The sequence below is a fragment of the Neodiprion fabricii genome, chromosome 1 (assembly GCF_021155785.1).
Source record: "Neodiprion fabricii isolate iyNeoFabr1 chromosome 1, iyNeoFabr1.1, whole genome shotgun sequence".
NCBI classification, from domain to species: domain Eukaryota; kingdom Metazoa; phylum Arthropoda; class Insecta; order Hymenoptera; family Diprionidae; genus Neodiprion; species Neodiprion fabricii.
In genome coordinates, this window is record NC_060239.1 from 10665338 (window position 1) to 10690688 (window position 25351).

The 25351-nt window shown below is 37.2% G+C and overlaps 2 protein-coding genes across 4 annotated transcripts; both read right to left on the minus strand.

Annotated features, from left to right (window-relative positions):
* Window positions 1-1867: 1867 nt before the first annotated feature.
* On the minus strand, window positions 1868-19378 carry LOC124174404 (zinc finger protein 768). Of its 2 annotated transcripts, XM_046553536.1 has the most exons (6): window positions 18801-19378; window positions 16410-16568; window positions 8532-8776; window positions 7961-8229; window positions 7083-7374; window positions 1868-6844 (listed from the first exon to the last, which is right to left on the minus strand). In XM_046553536.1, exons 1-6 carry the CDS (start codon window positions 18939-18941, stop codon window positions 6565-6567), a joined length of 1386 nt encoding a protein of 461 aa, XP_046409492.1. In that variant the 5' UTR covers window positions 18942-19378; the 3' UTR covers window positions 1868-6564. The 2 variants fall into 2 exon arrangements, with proteins under 2 accessions (XP_046409492.1, XP_046409493.1); XM_046553537.1 differs by lacking the exons at window positions 16410-16568; window positions 18801-19378 and adding an exon at window positions 12218-12575.
* Window positions 19379-19691: 313 nt separating this feature from the next.
* On the minus strand, window positions 19692-24416 carry LOC124174403 (inosine-5'-monophosphate dehydrogenase-like). 2 transcript variants are annotated; one of them, XM_046553534.1, is made up of 2 exons: window positions 24010-24416; window positions 19692-22156 (listed from the first exon to the last, which is right to left on the minus strand). In XM_046553534.1, the coding sequence occupies exon 2, from the start codon at window positions 22080-22082 to the stop codon at window positions 20508-20510; it is 1575 nt and encodes a 524-aa protein (XP_046409490.1). In that variant the 5' UTR covers window positions 22083-22156; window positions 24010-24416; the 3' UTR covers window positions 19692-20507. The 2 variants fall into 2 exon arrangements, with proteins under 2 accessions (XP_046409490.1, XP_046409491.1); XM_046553535.1 differs by lacking the exon at window positions 24010-24416 and adding an exon at window positions 22784-22955.
* Between the last annotated feature and the right edge of the window lie 935 nt (window positions 24417-25351).

Below are 25351 nucleotides of genomic sequence, written 5' to 3' on the forward strand. Positions count from 1 at the left end.
AGGAGCAGAGTCAATATTATTGTCAAGTATGTTGTTGATGTAGGAGCGTTTCGTGGAAAAAAACCTGTCACTCATATACAATGTACTAAGATGGAACGATTACCCTCATGGCCTATTACACCAACAAATTAATAAGAGACGCACCTACATCAACAACATACTTGACAATAATATTGACTCTGCTCTTAACCGCTTATTCGCCAAATATAATGTCAAGTTTGTTGGAAAAAATTCAAAAGATTTACAACTAGTTTTTGATACAGGCAAAGACAAGATCCCCATGGGCAAACGATCTAATGTCGTGTATAAAATACCATGCAATGACTGCAATCAAGTCTACATAGGTCAAACTGGTCGACATCTCAACACTAGAATTAGGGAACACCAACGCAACATACATGAGATTGAAGAACGTCACACAGCTCTAACGAAACATAGTATCGATAAACAACACACTTTTAATTACGACAACACAAACATCGTTTGTGAAGAACACAATTATTATAGAAGACTGTTATTAGAAATGTGCAACATTGTAGGTCATACCAATTCGGTTAATCTTAGACAAGATGTTGAACATTTAAGTAATATTTACAAACCTCTAATCTCCGCCTACACAACAAATATTGTTTAACCTTAACTACATACAAAAAATTATTTTGTCCCCATTTACAGTCCATTCTACATAACTTTTCTTACAAAATATTTATTGTTTTTCTGTATAATTGTTTATAATAGGTTCACCTTCACTCTGGATTAAATTGTTTTCTCCCATCAGTCGTTATTCACCTGTTGACACAATTGGTTCAACCAACAATATTTCGTTAGACATGTAGAACTTAATTATAAAGAGCCTACCTCCACTTCATTGACACCTGTGAATTAATTTCATTGCTAAACAGACCTTCTTTAAATAACCTTTTAACACAATGACATACTGACTGTGAAGAAACATAGTTCTTTAATCTTTTTAATTAATGACTACCAACTATTAACTCCCACATATAAAATAACTTGAAGATTGACATAGTCTACCGTCACTCAAATGAACGCTGTTTCCACCAACTGTAATTGTGAATTCGACTACATCTTAGTCCACTTACTTAATTCAAAAGGTAAATAACACTCAAAAACATCCTTATTTCAATTAATCATAAGGTTCTTACTATCAACAATATATAATAGCTCTAAGAGTATTACATCTACAATATTTAAGTCTGATTACTTCTAGTACTATTATTTATTTTACAAAAATCTTTTTGTTATTTTTGACAGTTTAAAAAAATAAATCGTTCTGAGAAGGGCCCATATCAGGGTCGAAACGTTAACTAAAAATACGTTTTCTTAATTGACCGATCACCAAGACTCTATAATAGATTCTAATACTCAACGGTCGTTAAGTACCAATGAAAAAAACTTTAATAAGAGTGAAGAGGTAAACAAGCAAATTTTTTGGTATAACGTTAAGAAAATTTCCAGCGTATTACTTTCATCACAGAAGATTGAAATTTTTTTTCAGGACACATAACACCATGATATAAATTTTGTTGGAAGGAATTTTTGATCACTTCTTTTTTAGTCGTATCAAAAACAAAAAACTCGACATCATCGAAATTTCACCAGAGTCCCCCTTTAAAAGGGGGTGTCCTAGTGGATTTGGACGTCGTCGTATGTATTTTTAAATATCGAAGTCCAAGTACCTCGAACGCGAAACTGGGCTCAACAGCCAGATTCTATACACAATTCTGAATAAAAATTCTCTAATACATTTTGAATTGATGCAGAAATAAAGAAATGGCACGGATTATACGAAATCGCAACAGTAAATTCATAGAATTCATGCCAATGTCTGATTACAAATGCCACGTTATTTTATATATTTTATTTATAAAGGTATAGGTATATGAGTATACATTGTATGTTATGGTTATGGCAGTAATGTACCAACTCTGATTAGCTGCGTGTGACATTAACGGTATAAAAGTAGTCTAAAACAGATGCTAGAGGCAGTGTCGTCAAATGTTCATTCCTGACGACACCAAACAGCATCAAATAATCTATCCTAACTTATTTATTTATTTATATATTTATCTGTTTAATAGTAGCAGTAATAGTAATAGTAATAACGTTTACGCCATTGTGCCTCCTACCGTGCAAGTCAAAATTATATATAAACACATAATTAATATACATATACAATACGTAATTATCATGTCCCAGAGAGAAGGCACTATGCGCAATAAAGAAGGAAACAATGCGAAACATTACTCGTTCATCAATATTCCCAATTGCTTTCTCTTTTCTTTTCATTTTGTGGGCCTGGTCGTTTTGCTTTATATTTTTAATTCATTTTTTCTGCATGACCCGGTCCAAATTTAAAAACATCACCGCCCTAACCAATAATCACCGTACTGTACCTCGAATATGGTCGACCACTGACCAGTTCAAGGCGACCTAATGTGCAAATTTGAAACGCCACTGTAGTCTTGAAGCAGTTAGAATAAATTTCATTAAATTTACAGTACATTGTGGGTAAAAATCGAATGCATACGTATATAATTATATATGTTACTTAATACCGAATATAATATAATAGAAAACAAAGAGATCGATCAATTATCCATATCTGTACAAATCGTAACAACAGTCGGTTACAAACGACAGTAAAATTTCGATAATTTTGAATACTATCAGTTATACACGCGTACAGAATGTCAATTGCATGTTTGCAATAATACGCACTTTCTTAAGTTTCGGGCCTCATAGTTGAACCAAAAATTTTGTACACGATAATAAATTTCAAAACAAGTTTCATCGATTGTTGTGTATTGTCAGAGATTTGACAACGTAATATACATATCGATATAGCGACATCGCCAAGGAAAACAAAAATATTTAAAAGGTTGCGATAGGTTTGACATATAATCTGAACAGAGATTACAATGACATTCACAGTCTACGAAACAGAAAAGTGGATATTTCACCAAAATCGATGAAAAACTTTTTTTTTTAAAACATAGTTATCTCTCTCGAGGGAGGTTTTTCTTACAAATCTATATTTTCGGTCTAATTAGTCTATCTATAATGAAGATAATAATAATAATAATTACAGATAGTTACAATCAATAGTCAGTCAAATTTTTGGCTAAGTCAACAAGTTTAAAAACAAGATAAAAGTGTAAAACGCTAATAAAATAACACGTCTACAAAGGAGGCACAGTAAAACTCAGCGCGCTCGCTGCTTCCTCACTAGAATAAATCTTATGTACCTATGTATATTGTATATGTATGTATGTATCTAGACAAGACTAAGTGCCATTGAAGCTGTATCAAGTGCGGGTTCGAAAATGTGTAAGTGTATTAACCCTAGGAGTAAACACATATTTCTCTCTGTCTACTTTCATACACTCGGTCTGTCAGATGCAGACAACATCAGCAAAATTAGGTCTATTTGAATGTTTAGTTTTCTAAGTGAATGAGCAGACTGCAGTTAAGAAGGCATTTGTGAAAACTAGATATGATTTCAATTCGTAATGTGCCCAAGAAAAGCGTCCAAGTAAATGGAATGTTTCGCCGAAGGAGAAAAGCGAGTTTTGCACTGATGGATAAAAAAATTCATGGCTTTGGAAGTAACTGAGATGATTTTCATTTCCTCACAGATTATAGATGAGGTAATATGGATTTCTTGCTTGGGGAAGAAAATACGTTGTCCTAATTTTCGATCATTACTAAAAAAAACCTCGACGGTCTGAGAAACACCAGGCTTTCTTGTGCACTCTTTCAATGTGCAAAGTAAGACCAAAGATATTTTACGCGGCAGAGTCGTTTCTGTTAGGTCAAAGGTCTCACAGTACCAGTCCTTTGAAACTTCAATCGCGTCTGTGAAGTCAGAGTGTGTACTCCTAGGGTTAATTATTTTTCCCGAAACGTACAAGATACGGCATGGTGTGGCAACGCGGCGATACTATGAAAAATGAAGTTTTAATCAAATCGGATGAAACTAACGTTAAAGTAACTTAGAACGGAACAACATCAGGCCACAAGAAACTGTCAGAACAGATAGTCAAAAGGAAAACGTACAAATCACCAAATTCCACCATAATAAAACGAATCTAATCCGAAAAACAAGCACAAAATTTCGGATCTCGCCAAAATGTGAAAAGATTTTGAAACACTTTTGCCTATCTGTTATTATTAGTTTCTCACCGTTAATGCATATAATTCTTTTTCAATAAATTTTCAAATCAAATACTATTCTGAAGATTGAAATAGAAAGTCTCATGTGAAATTAGAAAAAGTTCATTAGCATTAATTGATTCGTTTCTGTGCCTGCGTTCCTCGTTAGTTGGAGTACAATTTTTGAAGTTTAGTAGTTACAGCAAACATTTTTATAAAAAGTTTTAATTCTCAAAGCACTTCAAAAACTATGTTCTGCATGTGTAGCAAGCTCACCCGTCATTCTGATAAGACTCCAAAAATACCTCACAGTTTAGACAAATTTTCAATATGTAGTTACTTTTTCATCCAAAATTGATTAGTTGTTGTCTGAAATTTAGTAGTAATGGCATATCATGCATGGTATTATTTGGGAGTTTAGGAGTGGTGGTGAAAGGAGGGTCCACCTGACTTCCTCCCTATCCACTCTGCTTTTCCCGAGCTTTCTTGGGGTTGGTGGGACTAGCTCCATCGGTTTATCATACCTTTATCTTGACTTTCAGGCAGTGGAATCTGTTTCCGTCTTCAGCAATCAATCAGATGATGTCGTGATCCCTGCATGCTGAAGATGGGAGCAGATGTCGGTACTTTTCTGATCTGGTGATCGCCACCTCCCCAACTCCCAAATAATATCAAGTAAGTTAATTAGTCCCGTGGCTCTAAAAATAAATTGCGACATGGACACAAACTTAAACAACAATTTTCATAACGTTCAATCATTCTACGATAATAACTCAACAAGATACTAACATAGTCGAGTAGAGGGCGTAAAAGTTTCTGTAATAGGAAAAAAAAAATGACGTGATATAGCGTTAATCTCGTGACGTAACCACTGAAGAATAATTTCTAGTATAAAATGACAGCAATTCTGAATGCATTATGAATAACTTATATTTTATGTAACAGCGATAGAACAATTACGAGTTTCAATGCTAAGACTGTAAATAATTTGCAATTGCGCTTTTTACTAGCGTATTGAAAATTTAAAAATTCCTGCTGTTAGAGCAATAAAACAGCAGACGGAGAGCAAGTACTTTTTATCGGTGGGAATCAAGGAATATTATAATTAGTAGGCAGTGCCATGTTTGTGAAATCCGGAAATCAATCGAAAACTAAGTTGTTCGAAGATTAAGTCAAAACAATTCTTACACCGTAGATTTGACGCTAAAGTTTGCATCGGACAATATCTCGACTATTTTATACGTAAAGTTATCTTATTACAATACTTTGATATGCTAATCGCTCATTCATTCCACCGTGCAAGGTAAAAAGTATACGTAACTTGTGACACGTGAGATGAGTTATATTAGGGTATGAGAAGATCCAAAACAATTCTCCATCGCAATTTTTGCAACTCCATCCCTCAAATCCGCTACTTCAGATTAAAAATTGAACTTGTCCAAACCTGAGACACGAAATGCTTCAGTCAATTTTTAAATTTCAAAGTTCCATCTTGTTATTTTTGTTTTTAAAATATTATTTTTGCAATTACCAGTAAGCTCACAATAAAGAATAAAAAACCTCATATCTTGAATCTTTGGGTTTATGATTATATTTGAGTAATTTATTGATCTCTACGAAATTTCTACCAAAGATAACAAATTTTCGAAGATTCAACGTCTGCACAATTGAGGGCGGAAGTAAGGAAACAAATGGATGTTCAACACCCTAATGTTGATTGTATGTGTGCGTGTATGTGTATTTATAATTATGTTGCGACAATATTATACAATTGGATATTGTATCAGATATACTTATAAATCGATGAACTGAAATACTACGGGGTATAATGCCTAAATTAATAACTACAATTATAAAATACGCTGATCTAAATATAATATATTTACAAGTAAATCAATCATAACGCGGGAAGAGAGTTCTTTTACACATCAAATATACTGTAAATATATAAATTGCTCTTAATAATGATGCAAGTTATACAAAATAGACATGCGACTCCTTCTAACCAGATATCTCCGAGCAATGTATATGTACGTATATGTATAATATGTATATGTATATCATATTTATAATAGATATATATGTGTGTATAAATCTAGTTAGCGGCTAAATTACTCACACGTGATTTTTAAACAATCATGATTTCATCGGCCACTTAAACTGAGTAAGACCGACTGTACTATCCAAATTAACATGATTAAAATTATTATTCACTGTTACATATCTTCGATTAATAATAAATCCATGACACATAGGCACTAACGTTTCGATCACCGATTACCGCGTGATGTTATATCAATCTATATGTCACATCGCCAACGGCAGAGTCGAAAGTTTGCACTACGGTAAGACACGAATCGACGACAGGCAATGGTAGGTGGTGTGGTTCTAGCTACAGAGGCCCGAGGGGTCAACTAAGCCACGGGCGATGAGTTCGGCAGTAGCAGAGTCTGCACCCTGCTTACCACTCGAATGCTGGGATGGAGTCGGTTGTGAATGAGGCTCAAAATGCGAGCGAACATGAAACATGAATTCAGCTTTGTCCGTAAAATCTGTGCGGCACATCAAACAGAAATTTCGTTCTGATGTATAGGGTTGTGGTGGAGCAGCACTTGCAGGAAAATATGGCGCGGCGTGCTGCGGTGGTGCTGAAGCCTCAAGATGAGACCTAAAATTTGTGTGTTAAACAGTGGGAACCCTATACAAGTATCTATTCGATATATGATATCACAAAAACTATCCACATTTTTATTGTTACAAACTTCACATGTATGAGGATTATTTTTATACAGTCCACAAATAACAATCGTTAAGCATAAAACTTGAATCTGACTTTCAACGATTTTTTGTTTGTTAGTATCTATTACTTAGACGCAACATCAACTTTTAAACTCTAATCACATTACCTTGCATGCTGCATCCATTCCTCTCTGGTTGCATGAGCTCTTCCGCAAAGTTCGCAAGCCCAGCTAACAGGTTCAATTTTTGGTTTCTGAAGAGCATCTTGACGATTTTGATGCTGTTGCTGTTGTTGCTGTTGCTGTTGCTGTTGTTGCTGCTGCTGCTGTTGTTGTTGCTGCTGCTGTTGCTGCTGATCCGAGTTTGGCGCAGTTGGAGTTGAGAGTGGAGTCACACCCGGTCTATGTCTCAGTTTATTCATGTGTATAACTAACTTGTCGCGTCTCGCGAATGCTTTGCCTAAGACAATGTAGATGTAGAGATTCAAAATTCAAATATCAATTGCATATGATTAGTTTGAAATTCAAATATTTATTCACTTAAAGGTTGCTAATTAATACGAGGCAGATAAGCACTTTTCAAAATTGTAATGTTATGGAGTATGAAACATACAAAATGCCAAGGGAAATACAAATTTTAGACACAAATCTTTTCACGTATTGTCATGTCTCAAGTGCAATTTCAAATCTTCTAGTTCAATAATGAGTTTCATAGTTTCGTAAGGTGAAAGCAGATGGTAATAGAATGATCATAAGCATAATATTGATATGGACATGTTTTGTTGAAAGTAACATTCAGTAATTTCGTATAAGACATGAACTTTGATGACTCGCAAAGAGTTAGATATTTCGAAGGACAGAATTTGTCATTGCAGGATATTTTCAACTCAAAAGTTGTAAATTTAGAGAGCATCTGAGGTATGTTCTTTACATTGAGGATCGACTTCACATTTGTCAGCAGAACATTCCTCACTCACACTCGAAGACGATTGCATAACAGCAATTAATTACTATCCGATAAAACTGGAAAAAGTCAGCAAACTTACCGCAAACTTCGCATGAATATGGTTTCTCACCAGTATGTATGCGCATATGTATAACCAGCTTATCTTTACGAGCAAGACCCTTGCCGCAAACCGTGCAAGCAAACGCTTTGACTGTAGGCTCTCCTGTATTTGTAGCTTTAGATGCATAGCCTGGTCTCGGACGTGGGGCCTGATTGACCGTTGGTCCTCTAGAGAACTGTTGCTCATTGGCTGTAGGAAATGCTGGCATTACGCCTCCGGGTCGCATTGCGGCAGAATAATCTGGTGACCTGTTTCCACGATCCAAAAATTAATGACTTTTTCACGGCAGAATTTATTAGGTATCCTGTTTGAAGGGCATGAGCGTGCAATTCGATTCAATCGTCAAATAGGCCATAAGGATGTATATAAAATAAAGAAATTAATTAACATTATTTCACGATGATGCTCGATTAGTTTTAGATTTAATCGTTTGATGAGAAACACTGAGTAGTTAAGTTTGGATACAAAATTTAGACTGCATTCACGTTATGTTTTACGTTCTTAAAATTCTACACTCTCAGTTATGAGTTGCAGAAGTCGATTGACATACCAGGTCCCAATGGAGCGGAGAACTCGGACACCATCGTCGTATCCAAGTCCATCATCTGGGATGGTAAACGTGGGATTTGGTGGCTGAGGAGCAGCAGGAGGACCTGGACCGGCAAGTCTTGCTTGGGCTGCCTGCTGCGCCATGTGCTGTTGAACTGCAGCATGAGCAACCGCATGGGCTTCAACATACGCCGTACGTTGCTGTTGCTGCTGACTACCACCGGACATTTTATCTTTTTCTGATACCTAGTAAAATGAGAAAATAAAAACAATCCGGATTATTAATTGATACGTTAGGAGTTTTAGTTGAAAATGGTTTTGGGAAATGGGAAAATTATCGCTTTTTTAACATTCTTAACATGACAACCAAATTCAGAGAGGAATATTCTTCACTTGAAATTAGTGATCGTCGCGTAAAATAAGTTGAAAAATTAAAAGGAAATAATTGCAAAAGAGGAATTTTAATTTTGTGTCATTTGAATTATTTTGTGTTTCTGCTTTCTTAGCTGGATATTGGTTGTATATTTTCGAAATTCTTAAATAAAAGATAAATTAAAGACATTAGATTGAAAAACACAAAATATATAATAAACACAAAGAAAGTAAATATTTGAAAATGTCGAACATCGAGATAAAAAATTGATAATACTTTACAAACGCTATAATGGAAAATCTCTTGTTGAGTGTTGTAGATAAACCGAGGTTTCGATGTTGTTTGACTAATACAATTGAACTATTTAAATTTGCTTTTGTACCATATTATATTATATTTACTGATAAATGTATTAATAATGTGGTTTCTTCAAAACTTGAGAGCTAATATGCACTATGCATCATACAAAATTATAATCACACCGATAGAAACCAGTAATAATGCACATAAATCATAAGTCGACTTTGATTTTACATAAATTTTCGCACAATTCGGATGAGGTTGAAATTGAAATTATTATAGTAACGGATGCATCTTTGGGCAAAACTTTCATTTTGCAACGTTAGGATTGTCCGTACTTTGAAACAATGTCAAATTAGGTCTGATCGTTGCAGTAACCCCACCACCAACAATTAAAATTCAGGCATCCAATTCATTTTCTTTTTGCAAATAAAGAAGTTCAATTTTCAAATATCGACTCTGTATCTTAGCTGTTCCGATAAATAAATATCAATTTTATAAGTTACCAAATACAGAAATTATTTTCAGTCTTACAATTAAGTTAATAAATCAACCTGTGGCGTAAATATCTAATTGTTAAAGTCGAATTGAACCTCACGAGCGAGAAAAATTTTCCAGTATGATAAAAAAAATCGAAGAAAGAATAAAAGACACAAGGCATCGCGGGTGGTCCGCCGTTTGTTCGATCAGCAGCACACAGACATAAAAATGCGTTGTGTGATGCAACGAACGTGACAAATTCTCACTCTCAAGCCTGCACCGACACATTTTGTGACTTCGTATACGCGAATATGCAGTCACAAATTTATGACTTCGGTATTTTGACACGCGATGCTCTCCGTTTTTGAGATTTTCAACCTAATTTTTTGTTATTTCTTCGTTACATTTTCGAACTATCCGTATTGGAGAGAACGGTTAATTTTTCAAACTCCTAACCGCGCCGGGTTTTATTCCGTATTTACCAATGTTTTTTTACGTCCAGTTCGTTCGATAATGTGTTTTCGTTTTTTTTTTCACATCCTATACAACGACGCATTCAACGAACATTTTATTATTTCTCAAAGTTTAAAGGTTCTCAAATCTTAAAGTTTCTCGACAAGATGAGACGGCCTTGGCAATTTGTGAAACGGAAATAATGAGGATTCGAAAATATCTACACCATACGAGACGTATGGGTTGCTCATGCGATGTTTGTCCAAACTTACTGTATCATTGAAAATACACGAGTCCAAACGTTTGTCGAGAATAATCTTCTGTTTTTATTGTTGTTGACTGTCAAACGTACGCTGGTTATACGTTTCATAAGATAACAACAATGAAAACATAAGATTATAAAAGGTCGTTCATAAACTCTGGGGTAAAGGTTATATATACATATATATACATATATATACATATATATATATATGTATATATATATGCAAGTTCAGCGTCGCAAAACCTTCGCTAGACCTTAAGAGGTTAATTTACAACCACACATCTGGTCCCCGAATGTTTTCCGCTAACTTGTACTGGGTCCGTCTGCAGGTTTGTATCCGTATATTTTATGTTGGACCTTTCAAGTACCTAGCTGAATTTTTCCACCATGTCCGCGTCCTTTCCAATTTACAACCCTTGTTCAGTCTTCTTTTTACACTCTCCCATATTTTCGGTTTTTCTTAAAATTTCAACTATTTTTTAGCTGTCCATACATCCCTCAATTACAGTGAACGTATTTTCCGTCTGCGAGTCGCTCTCAAAAAATACTGATTCAAACTCGTGTAACAATCTACCAATGCTAACTTCACGTCATCGAGCAATCACATCGATCTAGGATAACATAAATTTATCAAATATATTATATATATTCTTGTTAATTTCGTCAGTATATCAGATTTCATTCGAACCTGAACACCTGTAATCTTTCAAATAATATTACAAGGAGTTCACGTGACATCCTAAACCAAAGCAACACAAGGATAAACCTGACCAGCAAGTTCTTATTATGTAGGTATTTTTATATGGCATGCATACTTTAAAAACTCGTATGAAAAATGAACAAACAAACTACGGAAATGAACAAGCAGGCGGGAAATATCGGTTCCAAATCGAAAAAGATCATTTTCCTCTCTATGTAACTTTTGTTGTATGCCTATTAGGGTGGACCTTGTTCGGGGGTGGGAAAAATTTTCATTGTTATGCCCCCCAAATCTGATCCAAGTCATTAACAAAAAATCTGTGCGAAGTTTCAAGCCTCTGCGTTAAATGAAACACGTGCCTCTAAGCTCCGAAAGTTTTAAATGTAAAATGTATTTATATAGTTTTCAGTACCAATTATTTCCTTTTAGCATAGAACTACAGACAGGGTAGAATGAAAGTCAAGATTTTGGGCTCTTTAGGTTGTTCCAAGTTGTTTCGACCTTAATGCTTCTATCGGCGGTGCAGTTTTGTTGCAACAGAAAACAAATATTGTCTACTGGGCTTTTCATCTATACTTTTAATATTATAAATATATGCCAGAGCCTCTATGTTCGTGGATATTGGAAAATAAAATTGTGGAAAGCGTAGAAAAAATGTCGAATATCACGAAACAATACATCGCTCATTTGTATTCAAATTCTCGTAGAGTTGTACGGAAAAAGATCACAAACGTTGAAACTTGCAGTTACGCAAAGTTTTCGACCAAAGAGATGCAGATAAGCTTGGAAAACCGTTTTATCTTAAAATATCTGACCCGTTGCAGAAAAAAAAAAAGAAAATCGATTTCGCCGGACTTTGGATCTACTATAAATTTTTTTTTATACGGTTGGTGTACCAGTTACCGACCCTGTCCCAATGACTGACCTTTTTGGTTGTATCTACTCGATCCTTAGTTCTGAAATTACGAAAAACTAAATTTGTAATATCTTTCCCTCAAGCAATTGGTTTTAGTCATCGAGAAATTCACAATTTGCACCGTCAATTTATAATTATGGAAAATAAAAGGATCGGTAATTGGGTCTAACAATAAGCGTGTCACTAACCGGTAAACTTACTTCAAGATTTGTCGAAACTTGGTCTGTCTCACGATTCATGAATATTCCCTTTTTAACCGGACACCAAGAGAGATTATAGGTGTGTATACTGTTAGTAAAGATCACGAATTCTCGCCGAACAAAGAGACCAAAGTGTCGAAACTACCAGCACATCGAAGTGTCGAAGTAAACCAGAGTATCCTATACAACCGTACTTGGTCTCCGTATCTCCTCAGCCGGTCTTGCACACTCTCGTTCTCCCTCCCACCCTCACACTTTCCTTACTTCTCCCTTCCTTCTCTTCCCGTCCCTTCCCGTTCCATTCCTTTCCTTTCCTTTCCTCCCCAGCAATCGCCGGTAGGATAATCCCCCGAATCCCCCGAATCCCCCGAATCCCCGCTGGCAATGGCTTACCGAAAATCACTCAGACGAGATACAGTTCGGGTTGCTCCGATAGTTTTCTCCGTCGGTCCGGAGATCTAGCAGCCCTAATTGCAGCAGGAATGACAAGTAGCTTCTTTTTCTCTTTATCTCTTTATCCCCTCCTCGCAACAGCACCACGACGGCAATGCGCAAGGTGGTAATAACGTACGAAAAACGAGGGGACGGCGAAGATGAAGCAGCAGCTAGCAGCTCGGTGATGTTCGTGAACTCGAAAGCGTGAGGCAGCCGAGGTTCGCCTCGATGGTGCGTCGGCCCGCCGACCTTGACACTGACATTGAGCGCGGAACGTCGAGAGGGAGGGCGAGATATCGGACGGTCTCTCTCCTTTCCCTCGTTTCGGGACGTCTCTCCGCGGACGCTCGATTTTCTGGAGCACCCGGAGTGCGCGAGGAACGCCGGAGAGTAGCGAGGCGACAAAGGCGGGCCAAAAAGAGGAAGAATAACTGGTTTTCTGCGGACTGAGACAGGATGCACCTGCAGGCGTGCCGACGACACGCGAGTCGCGCGTACAACGCACGAGGGTTTGACTCTCGTCTCCGGCGCACTTCAGAGTCGTCACTGCACCAGCCGAGAACCGTCGGCACTGCACTCCGACACACACTGCGGCATTGTTGGTCCTTCCTCTCGTCGCGATGAGCAGCAGCAGCAGCAGCAGCAGCAGCAGTAGAACGCTAGTCACTTTCGCTCTCTATTCACGACGCAGGGCGCCGCGGCGCGTCGATCAATACCAAACAACACGAACGACGGACGGACGATGGAAGGAAACGACGACGACGAAGAAACGCTCTCGCTCTCGCAGGAACACTCGAGGTTATGGCGGTGCCGAGGAGGGAGAGGGATTGAGGAATCGAAAGGGGGGGGATCCATCCTCGAGTCGAGATCCTTCGTCGCGCCCGCGCCGTCGTTCGGGTGGGGGAAATAACGCGGCCCGACGAAGAACCAACAACCGACGGTGAACCGAACCTGCAGCCCGACTGCAACGGGGATCTTCTTGTTCCTTTATTCGGCTACGGCCCCGTGCCTACCACAAGCACGAAATAGTCTCGTCGGTGCAGCATGTGTACCCTTTGTGCAGCTGTGTACATATGGGGCATTCCATGCCAACTAGACTTGCGTCTCTGATCCTTGACCTCTCCGATTTTGCTCGCGATATTTGATCCGGGTGTTTCAACTATCAAAGACACTAAAATCTGTTTTTTTTTTATCGGATTTTTATAATCGATTTGACTTATCCATAATTTTTAATAACCAACGTATTTCAGATTTAGAGATCGGACATAATTCTGGAAAATCATTTGTCGGAAATCAGGATTTTCGGGGCGGGGTTGAAATTTCGAATTTCAAAAGTTTCGAATGTGCTAAATTTTGAATTTTTTGGTACCGACACTCATAGTAAAGAAATCTAAGTTTGATGAAACATCAAAGTTTCAAATGGTCGAAAATCCAAAGCTCAAAGTTGCGAAAGTGCAAAATTCCAAATGGCAAACAACTCCGAGAAGTCAAAGTTCCGAAAGTGCGGAAATGAGAAAATATAACATCTGAAACATCGAAATTCGGAGTCGTCGAAGACGTTCAGATCTGTGAATTTCTGGCTAGGTAAAATTTCATCAGTTTGATCTTTGTTTTCGATTTTCGATATTTTTATGTTCGGAATCCTGGTCATTCTGATTTGCGAATTTTCGGATTTTTCACACCCACTCGCTGCGTAAATTACGCTGTGTGAACGTATTTCAACTTTCGGAATTTTACTCTATTGAAAATTTATTTTTCAATATTTCGCTCTATCGGAACTTTACTTTTCGGAAGTTGAATTTTCAAAATCTCAAATTTCAGAACTTTGGACCGCCGGATTTCTGACCATTCGAAACTTTATTGTTTCGTAAGATTTAGATTTCCTTACTTCAAGTTTCGCCAGAAAATAATTCGGAATTAGACGCTTTCGGAACTTTCCAAATTCGGAACTTCAATCCTGCCCCGGATTCTCGATAATTTTTTTAGATTTTAGAAACTGGGATAGCGATGCTTTTTATTTAAAAATTATAAGCGTGTCAAAATTGATTCAAAAAATCTTTAAGAAAATACGAGTACCTTTCAGAGTTGAAAGAACGAGATAAAAAATCGTGTATTCAATCGAAGAGGTCGAGGGTCGGACCCAGGTCAAATCGTTATGGAATGCGTCATATGCTACATCTACACTTGGCGTAATAACGAGGACTCATCTTTCGCAGTACCGGCTTACTACGCACGTGTCTCCGTCTGTCGGATTTTCCTCTTAGCGATGCGTTATATTGCACTTTCTGACCAAAATTAATTTCTCACCATTTCATATGACTTTTCTCACTCGAGAAAAATAGCAAATACTGCTCTTGCACCTCGTTAGTTTCGTTATGCATAGGTCGATACGATTAACATGCAATGCAAATATACGAGGAATCGTTCGCTAATCATGGACCATCCTAGTTCAGAATTACCAATGACAACGAAACGCAAAAACCACGTGAAATTTATTTGAAATCCGAAAACAGGATCGAATTTCACACGGTGGCCGTAGATATTTAAAACAAAAATTTCTTTTTTTTTTGTAGCCAACCCGCAACTCGAAATGTACGCGTCGAAAAAAAAAAACCAACAATTATTATTTGACTGCGCGAGAAAATAATATAAAAATTGTTCTATCAATACAAACTTTGCGTGTTGTCTGTATAACAAGGTACGCATTGACTGCTGAAAAAGAAACATCATGCCAAAATTTTTTCGGGAAGTTCGGCGCAATAATGTTTTCCGATAATGTGTTAAAAATAAACTTTTCTTCTTACAATTAGTCCTAATGCAGTTGTGAAACGAAAAAACGCCACCTACCCACACAATTATTGATTTACGTTTGTGATGTCGCATACGATCACATTATTCACTTACAATCATACTTTTCGGCGCAATGATCCGTATGAAACCCGCAAAGTAGCTATCATATTTTACGAAAATAGAATTTGGTTATATTTTTCTTAAAAAACTTTTCTGACTCTACCCGCTACGCTGAAATGTGAGAATTTAATGTTTTTCTCGTTCAAACGGTGCGACTCTTTAAAAAACTTCTACACAATACATCCCTCCGACCTGCAGTCGCTGTTCACGTGCTCCGTATGTTATCGTTTGATACGAACAGGTGTATGTGTAAAACGTGTCAGGTATCGTTTTCGGCGGAGAAGCACATAATATATAAGGACGTAGTATGGGGACTATGTATATATATATATATAGAGTCCGAATTCCGAGTGAGAATAATATATTCCGGGATTTGTTGAAAGAATAACAATATTTGTGTACCTGCATGGGCTCTCAATGTATTTTGAAGCGGGACAACTATCGGTGCGATTACACGCATCCGGACAGCTCGGACTACACATAATTTACTTTCGATTGTAATACGCGATTGATAATTTCGTGTTATCGAGTTGGTTAGTCATATCACGTATTTTCATCGCCGCAGTTTTATTACAACAAAAAATAACAATGACCCTTTAGCAGCGTGTAAAAACTTTCATGCAAAAGATTACAATTCGGCGTGGAAAATTTAAAGGGAAAAAGATTAAATTCGAATGAAAATGTAATACGTGGTCATTGTCGTAAATAAATTATTAAGAAGCCCGTGAATTCAAATGGCGCGGGCTTTTCGATGCCGCGTTATATCGACATCTAAAATTAAATTCGTGTGCAGCTTGCGTGCGTATATTCAAAATTACGTGAATCATGTAAAGTTTCATGCGTGTACCTGGCTGTTGACTGAAGCGGCTAGCTGTTTTAAACTATCTGCGTAATTCTTTAGCACAGTGTCAGTCGTCATGCAGCTTGCTCTGAACTCGTAGAACATGTCCAATTTGTAGAGGCACCGCTGGCAGATATTTTTTGGGAGAGCATCTTCTTTGGTAATCTGTGAAAAATATTAGCAATCAGTTACGGATGTAAATGGTACGACTGTGAGGTGTGGGAATCATTTTCCATCGTCGTATTCAACGCACGCAATAAGTTGAAACATTTCTAGACGCTCTACGACCAGAAAATTTCCCACATCACTGAAAGTTGCACACATGCATTAGTGCGAAATGCATCTGTTGAGTACTTGACCCTAAGCGCAATTTATTTGAAGTTAGAAACGAAGTTGTTTTATTCCAAGATTACTACAATTGGGATTCTCAAGATGTGTGTATGCATATTTCCAACTACATTTTTCTGTTCCTTGTTTTTTTAATTATTAAAGCACGTGTATTGCAAGAAACGAATACAAGAATACGAATTGAATTACGTTTGTGTATACCCAATAGAAATTACCTTTTTTTATTCTCAACTAGGTCATCAGCTGGAAATGTGAAATACAAGAGAATATTGACTGAACACATGAAGTAAGGACCTGAGTTCTCAGTGCAAATTTTCTCTGAAACCTCTGTAAATTCTTCTGCAATTTCATGTAAACAATAGTCGTTCCAATATACGTTTTCTGTTTTCACCGCCAGGTTTTTTTTTTTTTTTTTCTTTGCAATAAATTTCCATATCTGTACAGCATTATGCCACGATTTTTTCCTGCAGAATCAAAATTTGTCCAAATTTTTCTATTCTTCTGTACTATTGATGGATGTACAATAAATTTTGGGATCGTTTTTTTTTTCTCAACAATTATCCAAATCCTTAATGAATTTGTCTGCAGATGCTTAGTTCGGAGATTAATTAGGGCAGAAAAAAATTTACAGACAAAAACTTTCAGCCCACTTAACCAGACAAAATGAAAAATTTATTTCGAGATCTAGTCACGATAAAAATAAAATTAAAAATAAAAAACGAAACTAAACAAAGCAAGAAAATTTCAAGCCTAATGCGAAGTCCGTCGTTGTAATGTAGCTTTTACGTTGCAGTGCTTCGTACGCATTGCCAAATAGTGTATTGCGATGTGCCTTGGACAGGCGAAAATTGTAACTGTAAAGTTTGCAGGTAGAAACCCTTAGAGATTGTTTTATGTGAACGTAAGGTCGGCCCGGCAACGCCACGGACCGGTACCTGACCCTAAGCGTAATTTATTTGAAGTTAGAAACGAAGTTGTTTTATTCCAAGACTACAATTGGGATTCTCAAGATGTGTGTATGCATATTTCCAACTACATTTTTCTGTTCCTTGTTTTTTTTAATTATTAAAGCACGTGTATTGCAAGAAACGAATACAAGGATACAAATTGAATTACGTTTGTGTATACCCAATAGAAATTACCTTTTTTTATTCTCAACTAGGTCATCAGCTGGAAATGTGAAATACAAGAGAATATTGACTGAACACATGAAGTAAGGACCTGAGTTCTCAGTGCAAATTTTCCCTGAAACCTCTGTAAATTCTTCTGCAATTTCATGTAAACAACAGTCGTTCCAATCTACGTTTTCTGTTTTCACCGCCAGGTTTTTTTTTTTTTTATTTTTGCAATAAATTTTGCACATCTGCACAGCATTATGCCACGATTTTTTCCTGCAGAATTAAAATTTGTCCAAATTTTTCTATCCTTCTGTACAATTGATGGATGTACAATAAATTTTGGGATCGTTTTTTTTTTTCTCAACAATTATCCAAATCCTTAGTGAATTTGTCTGCAGATGCTTAGTTCGGAGATTAATTAGGGCAGAAAAAAATTTACAGACAAAAACTTTCAGCCCACTTAACCAGACAAAATGAAAAATTTATTTCGAGATCTAGTCACGATAAAAATAAAATTAAAAATAAAAAACGAAACTAAACAAAGCGAGAAAATTTCAAGCCTAATGCGAAGTCCGTCGTTGTAATGTAGCTTTTACGTTGCAGTGCTTCGTACGCATTGCCAAATAGTGTATTGCGATGTGCCTTGGACGGGCGAAAATTGTAACTGTAAAGTTTGCAGGTAGAAACCCTTAGAGATTGTTTTATGTGAACGTAAGGTCGGCCCGGCAACGCCACGGACCTATGTAAGCACGTCGGAAACTGCTGCGACAAACTGACGATTCTTGTATCAATAGGATGAATGAAAAAATTTCATCGCGATAATTGACGGATCACGCTCGTGACGGTGAGACGGGCTGCGAAATTCTGAGAGTAATTATCCCTCGACTCGCAGGAAGACCGTATATAGGTGGACGTATAGTTGTGTACTTACCACAGCTGGTATGCAGGAACGAATTTTGAAGAGGAGCTGCCGCTGCTCGCCCTCCTTGTCGAATATCTGAAGATGATTGTTGCTTTTCAACGAGCAGAGCCGACAAAGTTCGGCGAAGTTGAAATCCTCATTCATTGTCATTGTTCGAGAGCGAAGGGACTAGCCTGAATAGGTTAACCCCGCACGCATCAACACCGACACCGACTATCGTCGAGAGGTTCGAGGCGCGAAGAACTACGTGCTCAGCCCCGGGGCCAAGCTCAGCTCACCACGCTAATACGACGGGCCGTTGTTTCCCGTTTTGTTTGAAACTCGATGTGGTTCGAGTCCCTCGGTACACATAACTAAAACGCTAATTTCAAATGTGAAGAGTTGAACGCCGCCATTAGTAGCTTCTCTGCTCTGGCCTCCCACTCGTCAGCCGGTTAGTTCTCGAACTCGCCGTCGCCGCGCGTCGATTCATCGAATATCGAAATTTCGCCACCTGTTGTTACGCCCTCGCACTATTCACAGGTGGTGAGGGGTGAGTGCGCGAATGGCGGTAAATTCAAAGCGAACCACCGACTACGGGATTATTCGCGGCATTCGCATTCGTCGTTCGTTGACTGAAGCAGTGTTCATACGGATAGGTATAATAGACCGCGGGATTAAGCGAAAAACGCCATAATCGCGTAAAAAGAGATATTTTTTTCGCCACTCGTAGGGCTGGAGGTGAAAGTGATAGAATTTATCAGAATTCCATTCAAATTAAATGGATAAATGTTCTCGATGAGAAGCATGTATAACTTGAAATTGATAGTCAAATAAGGACTGGCAAAAAAATGAGATTAAAAAATTTAATTATTTATTTACAAAAATTATAGTATATAGTATAACTGTCATTTTATAGTATCGTGATTTTCTGTATAATATGGAATTCAATTTTAAACAATCAATACACAGAAAATGTTTTAACAAAGTAGTAAAGACCTACCAATTGCGCATATAACAAATAAATCAAAACTGTTTTGGCATGCAGAATTCGTTTGAAGTTTATCATAAACACCTACATAGTATATATATATATATATATCTATACTATGTAGGTGTATATGATAAACTTCAAACGAATTATTATATATATATACATGACTTGGGAGTCCGGAGGACACTGCAATTCTCAGATGAATTCTCAAACTTACTCGTAAATATACAATCATCAGATTTATGTTATATTCTTATATCTTCTGACGATTCTATGGGTTGTCTTATGCACAAGTTTTTTATTCTTCTGAGAATTGCAGTGTCCTCCGGACTCCCAAGTCATGCAGTCCTTGCAAAACACATACAGAACTTTTGGTTGGCAGTGTTTCTCTATTATGCTTTGCTCATATAAAAATTGGATACACGTTGGCACACACAGCAACCATTCGGCTTGGCAGGGTCTGTTTCGAGAGAATTCTCAGCATATCATGTGCCGAAAGAATTGACCCATCACTGTAAGCATCTCGCTTCATCCTAGTTTATACTGTCCAGCGATTCCATCTTTTTGAACTTCTTCAAACGTAGTCTGTTACTGTAGGCATTTTTGGTTGACAATGAAACCTCTGACGTTTTTACAAGTAGCAGACTCATAATTGACATAATTGTCAGGCTCGCTCAACCATTTGGTCATATATTCAAAAGGCAATAATCGTTTTGAGAACCAAAGTTGCTATTACTAATAAATCAATACAATCTCTTTTCATATGAAAATAAGCTATGTACATTTCCCTCCAACTGTGCCGACTGAGTTCTCCTTTCAAATTTAACCTCCTCACTGTGTATCATATGGTGCAAGGTGGATACGGATTTGGCGCCAATGTCGTGGCATCCATGCCTAATGCCACATTGAAGGTATGGTAAAAATTTGAGGACTGTACCCTTGTCGACTATTGACCCGCTGACCCCCTGCGCCACCTTCAGCTTATCCATTTCATTATGAAAATATCGACCCATTGCTGAACCACTTGCATCTTTTCGGTTCATAGCGTCCAGCGACCCCATTCCTCTGTATTTCTTCAAACGTACTCCATCACTAAAGAAATACTCTCCTGGGGCCTCTGATGTTCCCGCAAGCAGCGATCCCATCATCACAGTACTCGCACCCAAACTCAACGCTTTGATTATGTGCCCAATAGTCTGTATACCACCATCAGCTATCACAGGGACTCCGAAATTTCTAGCGTAATCTGAGACACTGTAAACGGCCGTGGCCTGAGCCCTACCAACTGCTGTTACTTCTTGAGTTATACAAATGGATCCTGATCCCATCCCGACTCTAAGACCGTCTGCCCCAGCTCGTATGAGGTTTCTTGCTTGCATCCTTGTGACAATATTACCTGCGATTACTTGCATCTCTGGATACTTGGACTTGATGTATTTAATCATGTTGATTTGGTACTGAGAATTCCCTTGAGACGAGTCTAGGACGATGACATCGACTTTCGAAGCTGCCAGCAGTCGCAGCCTATCCTTATCTTCCTCACGGGTTCCAATTGCTGCACCAACCAGGAGCTGTTTGTTTTCATCCTTGCTGGCATTCGGGTAGCTTCGATTTTTTTTCAAGTCCGTCCTAGCCATCAGAGCAACAAGTTCGCCTTTATTATTCACTATTGGGAGTTTACCCTTCTTTGATTTTTCTAGAATGGAATTAGCTGCTTTCAACGTCACTCCAGAGGCCCCAGTTATCAAATTGTTTAATCTAGTCATCACATTTTCTAGCTTGAGATTCTGTTGGCTCGATGTGTCCTCAAGGAAGTCAATATCCCTAGATGTTACAATACCCACAAGCCTTCCTCCTAGTTTTCCGTTCTCTGTTATCGGGATGCCGCAAAAACCGTGCTTAGTTTTAACATTGCGAACATCGAGAACAGTGTGGTTCGGCGATAAGACGACCGGATCTCTAATAAATCCATGTTCGTATTTTTTCACTTTCTGAACTTCATTCGCCTGATACTCTGCAGTGCAATTGTTGTGGATTATACCAATTCCTCCAGACAGAGCCATAGCAATCGCCATCTCGGATTCAGTAACCGTGTCCATCGGAGACGAGACCAGGGGTACTTTTAGGATGATCTTTTTGGTAAGCGGCGAAGAAAGGTCAACCACATTAGCAGTGAAATCTATGTACCCTGGGAGAATAATAAAGTCATTATATGTTAATCCGTTTCCACTTGACAGGAGTTGAGTTGCTGAAAGGCCATCTTTTGAGATCAGATCTTTCTCATCCTGACTTGCATCACTTATCACATAATCTGCCATGCTGCTGAATTCTTTTCAAGCTTGAGAGTACTGCAGTTGCTCTCTGATGTTACTGTTCGATATTATATTTCCACCTGAAGACATACAGTTTTAAGTGTAGCGAATTAAGTTGAATGAATTGTGATTATATAGATAATAAATTATTACTGAACTGAGCTGCTATAGAACATGTGACATGAAGAATAATATTAATCGTGTATCTGAAGTTTAGGTAGGTCAAGCTCGATTGGAAACTCAAGTTTTTATCTATCGTGAGATCTAATTATAAAAAAATCACATACATTTACAGCGCAATATGTCGTCTAAAATTCACCATTCTGTGCTTTTAGATAGCTTACAAAGTTTCATTTACTCTGCAAGACCTTATTAAGGTTTGTGATCAAACTTAATCGTTCCCAATTACAGCTGATACATTATTAAAGGGTTGTCTTACTGTGAAATTATCACTACAAAATTGTTCATGTAACACAGTATGGTTTATGCGTTTCAGTTCCCTGTGTTCCATAAATGTGAATCGATCATTTACGCGATGATAAAAAAAAAGAGCATAGGAATATGTAAAAATGCACTTTTACGTCCTAGTACTTAAAAGTGTTCTTTTTTGTACGTAGCTTAAAGAAAAAAAAGGAAAATGGTGAACTACACTTTTGTTACATAAAGTATATACGTGTGCACTAGAGAGTCAAAGTAAAAAGACCTACTTTGCTTCCTTGGTACACAATCTACTATTATTTTTTTCTTTTAAAGAATAGTTTGAACAGTTAATTGTAGGACTTAATCAAGATCCGCGGCAGCGAATGACCAACAAGTATCCGAGTAGGGGATTGGTAAAGTTGACTCTGACTTTCGAAAATCGAATTTTCGTTGAAAATAGTTTCACTTCTTTCTCGCTTCAAGTCGATCAAGATCGACTTTTCAGGAGGTGCCCTGGTCGATTTCGTTAACAGCCCCATTCTATATACAATTCACAACAAAAACACTCCAACGCATTTTACAAATAAAATGATGTCACAGGTTCTACGAAATTGAAATAGTATATTCGTAGTATTCATGTCGCGTACTTGCAGTAGGTCGTGAAATCCGCATCAAAAATTTTTAAATCGTTGTAATCGATGAATCGACTTGAAATTTGATATACATTTTCAAAAAAATAAAAATGCATCGTATTATTGAGCCAAAAACGTCGAATAAAATTCAGGAGTTCTTTTTTTGTCGGCAAAAAGAAAAAAGAAAAAAAGCTCTGTCAGTCAAAAGCGAATACAATGTAGTTAACGGCCATATTTTTTTTATTTTTGTGTCGAATCACCTATGCTTACGATACTCGATATCATGTACACTGCAGATTAATCGCGGACGAAAACCGTAGAAACGCGCGAAGAGACATATCTTTATCAAATTATGTATTAAACTTTTATACGTTAAAAATATTATTATATAATAAACACATTCCCTAACATACACATGAATTGATACGAAAAAATTATTAATAGTGCATCAGCAGTTTTTCCGAAATTAATTCCTAAAAATTAGCCTGTTTAGGCGTTCGTCAGTCGTCACAGTAGGGTAACCCCTTAATTAATGAAATCAGATAACACAATTCAATTGCTTACAGTTTAATCTACATAGCTGAGTTAGAATTTTTTTTTAAACAAACTTAATTTTTGTTGGAATAATAATAATTTAAATGTTGCTGCAATGAAATACGAATGCATGACAAATAATCTCTCTCTTTGTAGAGTGAAAAAATATACCAACTTTTTAATATTTTTTTAATATTCTTTTAATTTTTTACGTATAAATTAAAAGATTTAATTAAAAGTTTTGTGAGCAAGCATAAATTCATTACAAATATCTTAACTGACCTCAATTATGCTAACAATTCTACTATACTTAAAGTTTAAATTGAACAGTTGGATGCTACACTTACCTGACTGCGTGGCTACTTGGCAATTTTCGATGTGAAGTTCAGGGTCAGCTCTACGATGCGTACATTACGGCGCGGCGTCTCAAATGAAATGGATGAAACGACCGAAATCAACGTGTTATAGTTTAAGGAGAATAGGTGTTCCAGCCATGGATCTAGCCACGATGTAACTTCTCCCAGACGGCGCTGATGGTAGTAGTGACGTCATCAGACCGTCAACACCGTATATTAGTGGGGAAAACTTATTGTCTCGGAAACTTCGGACTGATCCCAGATCACCGTTTATGAGCCAGATAACGTAGGTATAAAGATCCTCCCAAACAATAGGAGCCAAAAATTCCGAACGAAAGCGAACCTCATATTACCAGCGTGTTTTCCTCGTGAAAAAGACTTCTCACAGGGGTGCCCTGATCGATTTCGACGTTGACTTATATGTATACATGGTATATATATCTCGAAATATTTAAGTCTACGTATCGCGAACGTGAAAAAGGGCTTCACACGGTGCGATTCAGTATGCAATTCTGAACAAAAACGCTAAAATTCATTTTCATATTTGATACCCAAATAAAGAAATGGTATGCTTTATACGAAATCGCAATAGTAAATTCGTAGAAAGCATGATTATTTGTAGATTTCATGAACTTGATAAATTGGCCATTAAATTGAAAATTTCCAAATTTAGATATTAGTTTTCAATGTTATAAACTTTCGAACTCTGTATTTAATTTTTTACACCCAAATGAGATTAGTTTTGTGTTTGAAAATCTGACTGAAAACGAGGTTCCTGTTATTTAAGAAAGCTTACGGTGAGATTCGAAGAGCGATTTAAATATTTTTTGAAGCTACTCGCAACTAGGCAAAATACTTTTGTCCACCTGGGTTAGGAAAAGATGCCGTTTATACAGTTGTACCGCAGCATCGATCATTATAGCCTGTATTACGAGTATATATCCGTTTTCAGATTTGGCCAATGCAGTAATCCAAACGACTTTTGGAATACTAGGTGTTGACCATACACTATACCAGTTTTATCACTCTATACAAAACGTGTGTAAGCCAATAATTTCCTTTATGAACCATTTACAATTAAGACTACGATAAATATTAACCGTCGACAATTTGGAAGCCTAATTGCTAAGAATTTTCGCCGGTTCGTTATGCGATCCAGATTTTCAAAACCTTCCGCAAAATATCGGAAGTTAACCAATACTCTGAAGTTTCCGGATGAAAATAAGACTATTAAATTCTCAGCGCTAAAAACATTCGCCTCTTTTCACGACTCGCCAAAATCTTCGCAAAAGTGCAAATCGCTTAGAAAACACGCGTATCAAGTACTTATTCT

Coding starts and splice junctions, on each gene's coding strand:
- LOC124174403 (XM_046553534.1), bottom strand. CDS start 22,082: ATGGCAGATTATGTGATAAGTGATGCAAGTCAGGATGAGAAAGATCTG.
- LOC124174404 (XM_046553536.1), bottom strand. CDS start 18,941: ATGACAATGAATGAGGATTTCAACTTCGCCGAACTTTGTCGGCTCTGC. Junction 8,230..8,531: donor CTCCGCTCCATTGGGACCTG/GTATGTCAATCG, acceptor TCGTGGAAACAG/GTCACCAGATTATTCTGCCG. Junction 6,845..7,082: donor GAATGGATGCAGCATGCAAG/GTAATGTGATTA, acceptor CACAAATTTTAG/GTCTCATCTTGAGGCTTCAG.